Raw genomic sequence first — 16,109 nt, forward strand, 5'->3', positions numbered from 1 at the left:
TATCAGACTCAGATACCCCAGTCGCCCTGTGTCCGACTCAGATACCCCAGTCGCTCTGTATCAGACTCAGATACCCCAGTCGCTCTGTATCCGATTCAGATACCCCAGTCACCCTGTATCAGACTCAGATACCCCATTCGCCCTGTGTCCACCTCAGATATCCCAGTCGCCCTGTGTCCGCCTCAGATACCCCAGTCGCCCTGTATCAGACTCAAATACCCCCGTCGCCCTGTATCCGACTCAGATACTCCAGTCGCCCTGTACCCGACGCAGATACCCCAGTCGCCCTGTGTCCGAGTCAGATACCCCAGTCGCCCTGTGTCCGCCTCAGATACCCCAGTCGCGCTGTATCCGACTCTTATACCCCAGACGCCCTGTATCAGACTCAGATACCCCAGTCGCCCTGAATCCGACTCAGATACCCCAGTCGCCCTGAATCTGACTCAGATACCCCAGTCACCCTGTATCCGACTCAGATACCCCAGTCGCCCTGTATCCGCCTCAGATACCGCAGTCGCTCTGTATCCGACTCAGATACCCCAGTCGCCCTGTATCAGACTCAGATACCCCAGTCGCCCTGTATCCGACTCAGATACCCCAGTCGCCCTGTATCCGACTCAGATACCCCAGTCGCCCTGTATCAGACTCAGATACCCCTGTTGCCCTGTATCAGACTCAGATACCCCAGTCGCCCTGTATCCGACTCAGATACCCCAGTCGCTCTGTATACGCCTCAGATACCCCAGTCGCTCTGTATCCGACTCAGATACCCCAGTCGCCCTGTATCAGACTCAGATACCCCAGTCGCCCTGTATCGGACTCAGATACCCCAGTCGCCCTGTATCAGACTCAGATACCCCAGTCGCCCTGTATCAGACTCAGATACCCCAGTGTCTCTGCATCCGACTCAGATACCCCAGTCGCCCTGTATCCGACTCAGATACCCCAGTCACCCTGTATCCGACTCAGATACCCCAGTCGCCCTGTATCCGCCTCAGATACCCCAGTCGCCCTGTATCCGATTCAGATACCCCAGTCGCTCTGTATCCGACTCAGATACCCCAGTCGCCCTGTATCGGACTCAGATACCCCAGTCGCCCGGTATCCGACTCAGATACCCCAGTCGCCCTGTATCCGACTCAGATACCCCAGTCGCCCTGTATCCAACTCAGATACCCCAGTCGCCCTGTAACCGACTCAGATACCCCAGACGCCCTGTGTCCGCCTCAGATACCCCAGTCGCCCTGTATCCGACTCAGACACCCCAGTGTCTCTGTATCAGACTCAGATACCCCAGTCGCCCTGTATCCGACTCAGATACGCCAGTCGCCCTGTATCCGACTCAGTTACCCATGTCTCCCTGTATCCGACTCAGATACCCCAGTCGCCCTGTATCCGACTCAGATACCCAAGTCTCCCTGTATCCGACTCAGATACCCCAGTGTCTCTGTATCAGACACAGATACCCCAGTCGCCCTGTATCAGACTCAGATACCCCAGCGTCTCTGTATCAGAATCAGATACCCCAGACGCCCTGTATCTGACTCAGATACCCCAGTCGCTCTGTATCCGACTCAGATACCCCAGTCGCCCTGTATCAGACTCAGATACCACAGTCGCCCTGTATCAGACTCAGATACCCCAGTCGCCCTGTATCAGACTCAGATACCCCAGTCGCCCTGTATCCGACTCAGAAACCCCAGTCGCCCTGTATCCGACTCAGATACCCCAGTCGCCCTGTATCAGATTCAGATACCCCAGTCGCCCTGTATCAGACTCAGATACCCCAGTCGCCCTGTGTCCGACTCAGATACCCCAGTCGCTCTGTATCAGACTCAGATACCCCAGTCGCTCTGTATCCGATTCAGATACCCCAGTCACCCTGTATCAGACTCAGATACCCCATTCGCCCTGTGTCCACCTCAGATATCCCAGTCGCCCTGTGTCCGCCTCAGATACCCCAGTCGCCCTGTATCAGACTCAAATACCCCCGTCGCCCTGTATCCGACTCAGATACTCCAGTCGCCCTGTACCCGACGCAGATACCCCAGTCGCCCTGTGTCCGAGTCAGATACCCCAGTCGCCCTGTGTCCGCCTCAGATACCCCAGTCGCGCTGTATCCGACTCTTATACCCCAGACGCCCTGTATCAGACTCAGATACCCCAGTCGCCCTGAATCCGACTCAGATACCCCAGTCGCCCTGAATCTGACTCAGATACCCCAGTCACCCTGTATCCGACTCAGATACCCCAGTCGCCCTGTATCCGCCTCAGATACCGCAGTCGCTCTGTATCCGACTCAGATACCCCAGTCGCCCTGTATCAGACTCAGATACCCCAGTCGCCCTGTATCCGACTCAGATACCCCAGTCGCCCTGTATCCGACTCAGATACCCCAGTCGCCCTGTATCAGACTCAGATACCCCTGTTGCCCTGTATCAGACTCAGATACCCCAGTCGCCCTGTATCCGACTCAGATACCCCAGTCGCTCTGTATACGCCTCAGATACCCCAGTCGCTCTGTATCCGACTCAGATACCCCAGTCGCCCTGTATCAGACTCAGATACCCCAGTCGCCCTGTATCAGACTCAGATACCCCAGTCGCCCTGTATCAGACTCAGATACCCCAGTCGCCCTGTATCAGACTCAGATACCCCAGTGTCTCTGCATCCGACTCAGATACCCCAGTCGCCCTGTATCCGACTCAGATACCCCAGTCACCCTGTATCCGACTCAGATACCCCAGTCGCCCTGTATCCGCCTCAGATACCCCAGTCGCCCTGTATCCGATTCAGATACCCCAGTCGCTCTGTATCCGACGCAGATACCCCAGTCGCCCTGTATCGGACTCAGATACCCCAGTCGCCCGGTATCCGACTCAGATACCCCAGTCGCCCTGTATCCGACTCAGATACCCCAGTCGCCCTGTATCCAACTCAGATACCCCAGTCGCCCTCTAACCGACTCAGATACCCCAGACGCCCTGTGTCCGCCTCAGATACCCCAGTCGCCCTGTATCCGACTCAGACACCCCAGTGTCTCTGTATCAGACTCAGATACCCCAGTCGCCCTGTATCCGACTCAGATACGCCAGTCGCCCTGTATCCGACTCAGTTACCCATGCCTCCCTGTATCCGACTCAGATACCCCAGTCTCCCTGTATCAGACTCAGATACCCCAGTGTCTCTGTATCAGACTCAGATACCCCAGTGTCTCTGTATCAGACTCAGATACCCCAATCGCCCTGTATCCGACTCAGATACCCCAGTCGCCCTGTATCAGACTCAGATACCCCAGTCGCCCTGTATCAGACTCAGATACCCCAGTCGCCCTGTATCAGACTCAGATACCCCAGTGTCTCTGCATCAGACTCAGATACCCCAGTCGCCCTGTATCCGACTCAGATACCCCAGTCGCCCTGTATCAGACTCAGATACCCCAGTCGCCCAGTATCCGACGCAGATACCCCAGTCGCTCTGTATCAGACTCAGATACCCCAGTCGCCCTGTATCAGACTCAGATACCCCAGTCGCTCTGTATCGGACTCAGATACCCCAGTCGCCCTGTATCAAACTCAGATACCCCTGTCGCCCTGTATCAGACTCAGATACCCCAGGTGCCCTGTATCAGACTCAGATACCCCAGTCGCTCTGTATCAAACTCAGATACCCCAGTCTCCCTGTATCAGACTCAGATACCCCAGTCGCCCTGTATCAGACTCAGATACCACAGGCGCCCTGTATCAGACTCAGACACCCCAGTGTCTCTGTATCAGACTCACCTACCCCAGTCTCCCTGTATCAGACTCAGATACCCCAGTCTCCCTGTGTCCGCCTCAGATACCCCAGTCGCCCTGTATCAGACTCAGATACGCCAGTCGCCCTGTATCAGACTCAGATACCCCAGTCGTCCTGTATCAGACTCAGATACCCCAGTGTCTCTGTATTAGACTCAGATACCCCAGTCGCCCTGTATCCGACTCAGATATCCCAGTCGCCCTGTATCCGCCTCAGATACCCCAGTCGCCCTGTATCAGACTCAGATACCCCAGTCGCCCTGTATCCGACTCAGATACCCCAGTCGCCCTGTGTCCACCTCAGATATCCCAGTCGCCCTGTGTCCACCTCAGATTCCCCAGTCGCCCTGTATCAGACTCAAATACCCCAGTCGCCCTGTATCCGACTCAGATACTCCAGTCGCCCTGTACCCGACTCAGATACCCCAGTCGCCCTGTGTCCGACTCAGATACCCCAGTCGCCCTGTGTCCGCCTCAGATACCCCAGTCGCTCTGTATCCGACTCAGATACCCCAGACGCCCTGTATCAGACTCAGATACCCCAGTCGCCCTGAATCCGTCTCAGATACCCCAGTCGCCCTGTATCCGACTCAGATACCCCAGTCACCCTGTATCCGACTCAGATACCCCAGTGTCTCTGTATCAGACTCAGATACCCCAGTCGCCCTGTATCAGACTCAGATACCCCAGTGTCTCTGTATCAGACTCAGATACCCCAGTGTCTCTGTATCAGACTCAGATACCCCAGTCGCTCTGTATCAGACTCAGATACCCCAGTCGCTCTGTATCAGACTCAGATACCCCAGTTGCCCTGTATCCGACTCAGATACCCCAGTCTCCCTGTATCAGACTCAGATACCCCAGTGTCTCTGTATCAGACTCAGATACCCCAGTCGTTCTGCATCAGACTCAGATACCCCAGTCGCCCTGTATCAGACTCAGATACCCCAGTCGCCCTGTATCTGCCTCAGATACCCCAGTCGCCCTGTATCCGACTCAGATACCCCAGTCTCCCTGTATCAGACTCAGATACCCCAGTGTCTCTGTATCAGACTCAGATACCCCAGTCGCTCTGTATCAGACTCAGATACCCCAGTCGCCCTGTATCAGACTCAGATACCCCTGAATTTCAAAATTCTAATTTCCTTCACACCAAAACGCGAGAATATCTGCCTCGTTGACACTTGTGGTTGAAACATGTGTTGTTTTGTGTTAAACCCAGGTCACCTATCCATTGCAGGAACCTCCCTGGAGATTTGGAGTCTCGGCTTTGGTTCAGCAGGGAGCATGCGCGGGTTTGAGAAAGTCTGCGCGAGTTTGAGAAAGTCTGCGCACTTTCTGAAGTTAAAGAGGAAGGATCGGTGAGAGTGAGAAGGGGGCAGCTTTTCTCGGAATTCGGTGATGGAAATGTCGTTCCTCGTCGCTCTTGTCCTTGCAGTTACAGCTCTTGTACTTCTCACAGGTCTGCTGCACAGGAAGCGCCGGTAAGATCAGCTTTCCTCCCTCTGACTGTCTGTCAGTCTCCCGTCTGCTATTCAGCTGTCTGCAAAAGATTAGTTTGGGCAAAAAAATTGAGGGGAAGTAGACTGCTTTTTGCGGCTCAGAGGCATTAACCACTTTGCGGTGCAAGATGAACGTTTCCAGACAACAGCGATTTGTGACCCAACTTGACTTGCATCTTTAAGGCTGCCTTAATTGTCCCAGCTGATTGTACTTTCAGTTTAGTTTTTCTTTCAAAGGATTAGTTTCTAGCCATGTATACTAAATGTTAACTTCAGAAAAGTTGGGCAGGCTCTTCCTGTTTCAATGGTTTGAGTTGCACTGTTGTATGTTATTCTGTTGAATCAAGTGAACGAGGGTCATTTCCAGCAGCCATTGATTCAGTTTGGAATTGAAGACCATGGGGTTTCTGAACGGTCCGTGCTAACTGACTTCGAGTCTCTTCCAGCTGACCCACCAACAAAATCTATCCCAGCCTTCATACTAACTGATTCAAAATTGAAGCCTTTGAGTTCGGACGGGAGAGAGCTCTAGTCCCAGTGATAAATTTTGAATGCCTTGACAAAATCCAGATTCCTAACTTGAGTTTCAGTCAGTGAGAGAACACTGGTGCTTGTTGTACTGCGTTCAGTACTGAACTGCAATTCGATTTTGATTTGGCACTTTTCCTGTTTCTCTACAGAAAACTTCAGCTTGTTTTAGATACTTGGATCTGAATTCAATTGTTTTTCTAAAAACTAAAGTGGGATATGTGTGTTTTGAAATTAATTGGATAAATTTTAGGAAGGGCTCCAATTCAGGATAGAGCTGTCCTAATTGTATATTGTCCTTTTGCTGTCAACATGAAAAAAATTAGGGCAAAAGTAAATTCAGCATCCAGTGAGCCAGTTAATTATTTATTAAACTGATTTATCCAGAAAAAAGTTTGTTCAGTTTCTCCAAGAACTTTAAGGACAATTATATAAAATAAATGCTATAAAAATAAATGTTACAGATGTATAATTTAAATTATTGTGCAAGACAACTGAATACTGCAGTCCAGTAATGGTTATAAAGTCTAAATGAAGTAGTATGTATACTGATAATCTGGGAGAATGTATAATCCTGTTTGCTTGCAGATCTTTATTACTATACTTATAAAATGTGTTTAAGCATTTTGCCTCATACTGACTGTTCAACATGAATAAGAAAAGTGGTGATATTTTGCTTTCCTCCTCCTACTCCACCCACCCCTTTTTGATTTTACGATATAGCGCATAGTTTAAAGAACTACAATGCATTTCAATAAAAGCAAAATACTGCAGGTGCTGGGAATCTGAAATAAGAACTGAAATGCTGGAAAAACTCAGGTCTGGCAGCATCTGTGGAAGGCGAAACAATTAATGTTTCAAGTCCAATATGACACTTCAGAACAATGAATTTCAATTTGGCCTTGGTTTCTGTGGGTTTTCGGAATGTCTCAGATATGAATTATGGTACTTGCAATACTGCTTGACTCTTCTGCCACATTAACTGCATCACAATCACCACTGTTGTTAAATGTTAAAAGCTATTGCTGCATTAATATTTTCTTCACTCATTTGCTTGGTAGTGGAGAACTTGAATGTTGCTGAAAAGAGAGACATGTTGCTGAAGCTTTTCATCTTGCACTCATCAGGACAAATGCAGGAATGTTTGAAATTTGGCAACCACAATTTATACCACAGGTGAAAAGGATGCTGACTGGTTGACAAGCCGATTCTTGGCTGAGGCGCTGCCATGGAGAAAGTGATGGGAGACTACAGGCTCCCCAAGCTCCAGGGAAGGGGAAGGGGACGGGGGGGGGGGTTAAATTGTGGGGGTTAAAAAAGGCACATGGCTTGAACATATTTCTTCTGTTTGCAGAAAATGGGACCCTGCATATGAATGTAAGCATAAGTAAGCCACGTTACGAGCTCTTAAATTGGTCGTTAGTGTAGCTATTAGTGCACTCAGGGTTGTTCAGCAAGTGCTGCCCAATTGTGGAATTGCATCTAACATTGGATATTTTGTTTTGGGTTTTGCAAGCACTGGCTGGTTGAGTACGCTTTGTACTTTGCATATAAAGGTAGTGTAGATGAGGAGCTCGTAGAATGTTTTTGGGATAGTTTCTTAGAACAGCATGTCTCGAGCCAACCAGAGAGCAGGCTATACTAGACTTGTTATTGTGCAACAAAATAGGATTAATTGACAACCTCATAGCAAAGGCACCCCTAGGTGGCAGTCATCATAATATTATTGAATTTTACATTTGGTTTGAGGGAGAAGAGAGTGGGTCAGAGACTATTTTAAACTTAAATAAGGGCAATTATGAGGGCTTGAAAGCAGAGCTAACTGAGGTGAACTGGCAAATGACGTTAAGGGATAAGTCAATAGAGATGCAGTGGCAGACTTTTAAAACGCTACTTCAGAATACACAAAATAGATGCACTCCGATGAGAAAGAAAACTTCCAAGAAGAGGACCCACCATCTATGGTTAACTAAAAAAGTTAAAGACAGTCTCAAACTTAAAGAAAAAGCATATAATTGTGCAAAGATGGGTAGCAGGTTAGAATATTGGACAAAATATAAAGAAAGAACAAAGAATGACAAAGATTGATGAGGGAAAATTAGAGTATGAGAGGAAGCTAGCTAGAAAGGGATATAAAGACTGATAGTAAGAGTTTCTATAGATATTTAACTAAGAAGAGTTAACAAGTGAGCATTGGCCCTATAGCGAGTGCGTGTGGAGAATTAATAATGGAAAATAACAAGATGGCGGATGAATTGAACAGGTATTTTGCTTCGGTCTTCACTATAGAGGATACAAGTAACATTCCAGAAATAGCTGTAATTCAGGAATTGGAAGGGAGGCAGTAACTCAGGAAAATTACAATCATCAGAGAAGTAGTACTGAACAAATTGTTGGAGCTGCAGGCTGACAAATCCCTGGATCCTGATGGATTTCATCGTAGGGCTTGGAAAAAGTGGCTAGTGAGATAGTTGATGTATTGGATTTAATTTTCTAAAATTCCCTAGATTCGGGGAAGGTTCTGTTAGATTGGAAAATAGCAAATGTAACTTTTGTTGCAAAAGTGGGGGGAGACAGAGAGCAGGAAACTACAGGCCAGTTAGCTTAACATCTGTCATAGGGAAAACGTTAGAAGCTGTTATTAAGGATGTTATAGCAGGGCACTTAGAAAAATTCACGGTAACCAGGCAGAGTCAGCATGGTTTTGTGAAAAGGAAATCACGTTTAACCAATTTATTGGAGTTCTTTTGAAGGAGTCACATGAGCTGTGGATAAAGGGGAACTGGTGGATGTACTGTACTTGGATTTCCGGAAGGCATTTGATAAGATGCCACATCAAAGGTTATTGTGGAAAATAAAAGCTCATGGTGTAGGAGATAACATATTGGTATGGATAGAAGATTGGCTAACTAACAGGAAACGGAAAGTAGCCATAAGTGGGTCTTTTTCTGGTGGGATGTAATGAGTGGTGTGCCACAGGGATCAGTGCTGCGGCCTCAACTTTTTACAATTTATAAAAATGATTTGATGGAGGGACTGAAGGTATAGTTGCTAAATTTGCTGATGACACAAGATAGGTAGGAAATTAAGTTGTGAAGAGGACATACGGAGGCTACAAAGTGACATTGGCTAGGTGAATGGGGAAAGATCTGGTAAATGGAGTATAATGTGAGCAAATGTGCAATTATCCATATTGGCAGGAAGAATAAACAAGCATATTTAAACGTTGAGAGGTTGCAGAGTTCTGCGATTCAGAGCGATCTGGATATCCTACTGCATGAATCACAAAAGGCTAGTATGCAGGTACAGCAAGTAATTAGGAAAGCTAATAGAATGATATTGTTTATTGTGAGAGGAATCAATTACATAAGTATGCTTTAGTTACACAGGACATTGGTAAGACTACATCTGGAGTACAGTATTGGCCTCCTTATCTAAGGAAGGGTGTAAATCCGTTAGAAGCAGTTCAGAGAAGGTATACTCAGCTAATGCCTGGATTGGGCGGGTTGCCTCATGAGGAAAAAAATGGACAGATTAGGCTTGTAGAGAATAAGAGGCAACTTGATTGAAACATTTAAAATCCTGAGGGGTCTTGATAGAGTGGATGTGGAGAGGATGTTTCTTTTGGAAGAATCTGGAATCAGGAGTCATGGTTTCAAAATAAGGAGTCGCTCATTTAAGACAGAGATGAGGCAAAATTTTTTCTGAGGGTTGAGAGTCTTTGGCATTCTCTTCCTCAAAAGGCAGTGGAAACAGAGTCTTTGACTATTTTTAACCAGAATTAGATAGATTCTTGATAAACAAGGTGGTAAAAGGTTACTTGGGATAGTCAGGTATGTGGAGTGGATGCTCCATTCAGATCAGCCATGATCTTATTGAATGATGGAGCAGGCTCAAAGGGCCAACTGGCCTATTCCTACTCCAAATCCATATGTCTGTATTAAGAACAGCTGAAGGGAGATGCTTTGATTCAAGCAAGCCATTCGCTGGAATGTATGGTCTACATACCTGGCATTGTACCGGTGCTGAAATTCATACACGACATTGCTGAATTGTGTGGTAGAGAGAACGTCCTTTTGGACTGATGGCAGCATCCTGTTATTTGAACATAGCATTTGTGTAGGCTCTGCATAGTAGCAGCGTGAAACAGCTTGCTTAACATGTTGTGTAAATTTATGAGATACTTTGCCCTTCCAGGGTAATTTGAGGTAGACCCAGCACTTTTCAGGTCCAAAGTGGTGGCCTTTGGCCTATTTGTGAGCTTGCGTGGTACACAGCGAACAATCATCTTATCAGAGTAGCTGTTGTCCCAAAGGATAGCTTTGATGCACTCTATTTCTGTGCCAAACTTGCAAGGTAAGCAAATGCCTAGGGCCCTATTTTCAAGGTTTCTGATAAGGTCAATCTTGTAGTGCATGGAGCTACATGAATCCCATCGTGTATATTGACTGGTGAAGGTAGGTTTGTGGTAGATAATAGTGGGTTCATTAGCGGATTTCTCAACTGGCAGGCAAGGAAAGGGAATGTGCTAGACTGCTCCATCTCAGAGGTTATAGCAGTTAAGGTGTACCACTTTCAAGGGCACTTAGGGATGGGCAATAAATGATAATCTTACTAGCAACACTCAAATCCTGAGAATGAATACAAAAAAATTAAGACAGATTAGAAATTGCTTTTTAGTCTTATCACTGCCTTTGAATTCAGTGCTGTTTTACTTGTCATGTGCTTGCATCGATTGATGCTTTTGCAATTAGAGGGTTGAAATAGAGGAAAATGATCCTTTCCAGAGAATTTATACACAAGGAAACAAGTACTTTACATTGAAAGAACAGTGCGGTTGTTGTCACCTCTGTTTTAGAGATATCCTCCGTGATGTTAGCCACATGTTCAGTGACTGCAAGGCATAGAAACTGCATTATAGCTGTGTCCGTAATGACAGCCAAATATCGTTTTTGCTATAGGTTAGATCTCGCTCATTTTAAAATTCATTTGTGGGATGTGGACGTCGCTGGCTAGGCCAGCATTTATTGCCCATCCCTAGTGGCCCTCGAGAAGGTGGTGGTGAGCTGCCTTCTTGTACCGCTGCAGTTCATGTGGTGTAGGCACACCCACAGTGCTGTTGGCGGCGGGGGAAGGTGGCAGGGTTCCAGGGTTTTGACCCAGTGACAGTGAAGGAACGACAATATATTCCAAATCAGGGTGGTGAGTGCCTTGGTGGGAAACGTTCAGGTGGTGGTGTTCCCATGTGTCTGCTGCCCTTGACCTTCTAGATGGTAGCAGTTGTGGGTTTGGAAAATGTTATAGAAGCATTACCTGGTGCCCCCTGTCTATCTGTATCTATGTTGCAGTGTTATTCATTCATCTTGATTCATCCATTTCATAACAATTGAGGAGTAACAACTAGCAGCCCAAGAATACTTCTGACGGATTCCTGGCTTTTCGCAAGTTTTTAGAATCATGTATCTGTAAAGGTATGTCTAGCTTGTCATATGAGGTAAGAAGGAAAATCATTACGGAAAAATGTAGATAGCATGCAATACCAAAATCTCATCCTGCAGATGCTGCCAAATTATATTGGCTCCCTATTTAATCTTCAGAAGAGCGTTTGATCAATGAGCACTGGTATCTTAGTGGAGGTGTCCTGTAGAATGCAGCTCAAAAGGCCAGAAAATCTTTCCAGTGTTCTGTTTCTTGTGCTTATTCCAATACCATTTGAGTTCAGCCAACAGGAAAGACTCAGACATGAATCAAAGTCTCCTATTGGCAATTCCTGATTATCCAAATGTTTAGAGTGTCTCTAACTACAATTTTCAAGTAATTACTTGTTGGTCTTAAATAAGACTCTGGTAATTGGCGAGTCATCCAATAGCCTGGTGCAACATTGGTTTAGTAGAGTTTTGTACTCTATTATAGTCAATTTTGATTTTCGAAGTAAAATCTTTTTCATGAAGAGTAGCACTCCAGACTTCAAAATACTAACACTGAGCCTTGCCCTACCTGCTTCTACTTTTTAAAAAAAAGAAAATAAAGACTTACATTTATATAGCACCTTTCATGAGAAAGAAGTCACCAGATGTCTCCGCATTTAACAGCCAATGAAGCACTTTTGAAATGTAGTCACTATTATAATATAGGAAACACGAAACAGCAATGTAATAATAATAGGTGTGATGTTGTTTGAGGGCTAAATATTGACCAGGACCCTAGGGATAACCCCCCTACTCTTAAAAATAGTGCCAATTGACATTTTACATTCACCCAAGTAGGTAGGTCGGGCGTTGTTTAAGTGTGTCATCTGAAAGACGGCACCTACAACAGTGCCACGCTCCTGGATGCTGCACTGGTGCATCAGCCTTGATTTTTGTGCTCAAGTCCTGGAGTGAGACTTGAAATTGGAACCTTGTGATTCAGAGGCGAGTGTTACCAACTGAGCTGTGGCTGACACCTATGGACCCTCTTTCTCTGCTCCCAAATATTGCTCAAAAATGGGTGCAATGCAATGGAAAGATGGGCATTAATCATTTCCTCCTATTCTGCTCCTGAATAACACTGCACCCAAACTTGCTCAATGTTTCTTTTTGGTATCTGCCCCTGATTGTTTGAAGAGGATGCAGCAATTTGCTTTCCTGCTGTGGCGCTGGGTGCAGTTCAGGGACAAACTACTCCAGTAAGAATCTGGCACATACCTCCAAATTCCAGACTGTTCTGTGCAATCCTTTTTAAGAGTTAGGCTATGTTGTTAGTAGAGTTTTTTATGTTTGACTTTAAGTAACTGGTTTTGCTGCTTCACTTGTTGTACAATGCTGATAGTCCTTCACGCTTAACCAGCGGAGGCTGCATTTAGTATGTGTCACCCATGTAGTAATGTGCAATATTTGGGGATAGATGCAGGTAAACAACCACAATCCCTCTTGACAGCTTCTGAAAACTGAGAGAAGTCTACACCCATTCAACATCTTTTTCTTTTCCCACATCATTCTTCATTCCCACTTTCATTTCCTCTACTTACCACATGGCACAATGATACCCTCTTACCAGCTCCCTGAAAGACACACCACGGGGAAATCTGGATTGCAGTTGGCATCCTGCCCATGTAACAGCAGCACCAATTGAATCACAGGATCGGAACCTTTAAGATAATATGAAAATAACAGATATGGAAAGCACACTTTTGAACATATGAATTGGAAATTCACTGCAAATCATCTGAAACGGTCAAGGTAAAACTCTTGGTACACTATGAGCTAATAACGAAGATCCCCTGGCTCTCTCATATAACTTTAACTTTACCCGCCCCTTGAAAGTCTGAATTATCCCTGATGACCCAGTCCCTTGATCTCCCCAGGCCCCCAAACTCCATTCTCTCCATGGCTTTGAGGGTCATCAGGAAATTCAGCTGCTCCAGTGCTGCTTAATGTGTAACGTGCTTTCAGAATATCGTGCTCATTGTGCACCTGTTTAAGAAAATCAGCTCTGTGTACAATACCATGGTTGACTGGTAAATATCTCTGATTTTTGGCTTGCAGGTGACAAATGGACAATATTTATTTAAGTTTGATTCACATAATACTGAATGATCTTCAACAATGGGACTAAAAAGTAAGAAAATAGAAAAGGAGGAAGATCTATTGTGAGGGCGGGGGCTGCTTTACTGCAAGTCCAGTCACTAAATTGACAATGTTGTAAAATTCATTTAGAAATGTAAGCTCGTAGCAGTTGCCAGTGATCCCAAGTTAGAAGCTCAGTTGTGCTTATGCCATTTGGTAACTCTAATTATGGGTAAACTTCAGTCAGTGTGAATTTTCTGACTTGCATTACTCAGTAACATTATTACCCAATTATTTGAAGCTTCTACTTGGTTGCAATTCCCCCAATATTGGGGAGGTGCCCGCTGTGGCTCAGTTCATAGCACCCTCGCCTTTGAATCAGAGGGTTGTGGGTTCATGTCCCACTCTCGGAAACCAAGAACTGTGATTGTACTCGAAAGAGTTGCAATCTGTGACTGTTGATAACTCGAAAGAGTTTCCCCCAATATTGGCACACAAGATTGAGGAATTTTAAGTGCAAATTGCATTCAGAGCTACTCTATTTTCTGCAATCTTCCCCATGTAGATCTGGAAGTTGATTTTTGTTTTAATATTGATTTCAGGTCCTTTTGTTATATATTGGAATAAAAAACCTAATACAATGCTTTAGATTTGTAGTAGAAGAAGACTAAGTGGTAGACACAAGCTGGGAAGCTATACATGGCCTGGATATGTGAAGGTATGTGCATAAGTTAGCAACATAGTTTGGTAGCTCAGTAAAACAACTTAAACTTGTTCATTCCTAGTTCAGCCACAAGAAATATACAAACCTAAGATCATAAGCCTTCTCAGAATTATGTATTTTTAAAAGAAAATAAAGCATTTATTTCAGTTTAAACAAAAACCCCTTGTATAAGATTCTAGAAACATCTTGTTAGGTGCAAATAAAATGGTTAAAAGAGGGACAATAATTGTACATCAAAATTTAATTCCTCTTCATCCTTCTTAACCTGTCTGCAGCATTTGACATGGTTGACCACATCATCCTCCTCCAATGCCTCTCCAAAGTCATCCAACTTGCTGCTCTCACATGGTTCCATTCTTAACCTGATTGTAACCAGAGCACACTTGCAATGGTTTCCCACCCTGCTCCATTACCTCTGGTGCTCCAAAGGATCTAACCTTGGCCTTGTCCTATTTCTTTTCTACATGCTGACCCTTGGTGACATCATCTGAAAGCACCGCATTAGTTTTTTGCATGTAGAACTTGGTATTGCCAGTGTACCTCCCCACCGTCTCTCATGACTCCTCCACTGTTGCCAAATTATCAGTATTGGATGAACAGAAATTTGCTCCAATTAAATATTGGGAAGACTGAAGCCAGTGGTTTTAGTCCTTGCTCCAAACTATGTTCCTTAGCTGCCAACTCCATCCCTCTCTCCTGGCAACTGTTTGATACTAAACCAGTCTGTTCGCAACCTTGGTGTCCTATTTGATTGGGATCAGTGTTGGGGCCTCAACTATTTACAGTCTATGTGACTTGCCTGAGGGGACTGAAGTGTGGTAGCCAAATTTACTGATGACACGAAGGTAGGTAGGAAAGTAAGTTGCCATTTTGGCAGTGAGAGTATGCTGCTTTTTTTTGTTATGTAAATGAAGAGAGATTGTAAAACTCGGTGCTACAAAGGGATCTGGGTGTCCTGATACGTGAATCGCAAAAAGTTAGTATACGGGTACAGTAAGTGATTAGGAAGACAAATAGAATGTTGTCGTTTATTGCAAGGGGAATGGAATATCAAAGTAGGAAAGTTTTACTGCAGCTGTACAGGGCCTTTTTTTAAATCATTCAAGGGATGTGGGCTTCGCTGGCCCGACCTGCATTTATTGCCCATCTAGTTAACCTTGAGAAGGTGGTGGTGAGCTGCCGCCTTGAACTTCTGTAGTCCATGTGGTGTAGGTACACCCACAGTGCTGCTAGTGAGGGAGTTCCAGGATTTTGACCCAATGACAGTGAAGGATATATTTCCAAGTCAGTATGATGAGTGATTTGGAGGGGAACTTCCAGATGGTGGTGTTCCCATGTATCTGCTGCCCTTGTCCCTCTAGATGAAGAACTGTGCATAGTTTTGGTCTCCTTATATGAAATAGGATATAATTACATTAGCGGTTCAGGGAAGGTTCGCTCAACTGATGCCTGGGATGAAGGGCTAATCTTATGAAGGAAGGTTAAACAGGTTGGGCCTGTATCCACTGGTGTTTAAAAGTCTGAGAGACGATCTTATTGAAACATATAATATCCTGAGGGGACTCGATACCAGGAGGATGTTTCTTCTTGTGGGGACAACAGAACTAGGGGACATAGTTTAAAAATAAGAGCTCTGTCTTTTAAGATGGAGATGAGGAGAAATCTTTTCTGAGGGTGGTTAGTCTGTGGAATTCTCTTCCCCAGAAAACAGTGGAGGCTGGATCTTTGCATTTATTCAAGGCTGAGTTAGATAGATTCTTGAGAGACAAGGGAATTGAGGGCAATGGGGGGCAGAAAGGAAAGTTGAGTTGAGATCACAATCAGATCAGCCATGATCTTGTCAAATGACACAGTGGTCTCGAAGAGCCGAATGGCTGCTCCTATGTCCTATGTTATTATCTGACCCCAAGATGAGCTTCCAACCACAAATTTGCACCTTCGCTAAGACTCCCAGCTTCCACTTCCATAATGTTGCCTGGTTTTGTCCCTGTCTCAGCTCATCCGCTGCTGA

The 16,109-nt window shown here is 45.5% G+C and overlaps 1 protein-coding gene across 1 annotated transcript in view; it reads left to right on the top strand.

Moving 5' to 3' along the window:
* Positions 1-5,084: 5,084 nt before the first annotated feature.
* Positions 5,085-16,109, top strand: part of cyp7b1 (cytochrome P450, family 7, subfamily B, polypeptide 1) — a 207,782-nt gene continuing 196,757 nt past the window's right edge. The window contains exon 1 of the mRNA XM_078540426.1: positions 5,085-5,281. Within this exon, the coding sequence (XP_078396552.1) occupies positions 5,199-5,281 (83 nt within the window). The 5' untranslated portion in view covers positions 5,085-5,198. The remainder of the gene's footprint in view (positions 5,282-16,109) is intronic.

Source organism: Cetorhinus maximus, chromosome 4 (genome assembly GCF_964194155.1).
Source record: "Cetorhinus maximus chromosome 4, sCetMax3.hap1.1, whole genome shotgun sequence".
Lineage (NCBI taxonomy): Eukaryota > Metazoa > Chordata > Chondrichthyes > Lamniformes > Cetorhinidae > Cetorhinus > Cetorhinus maximus.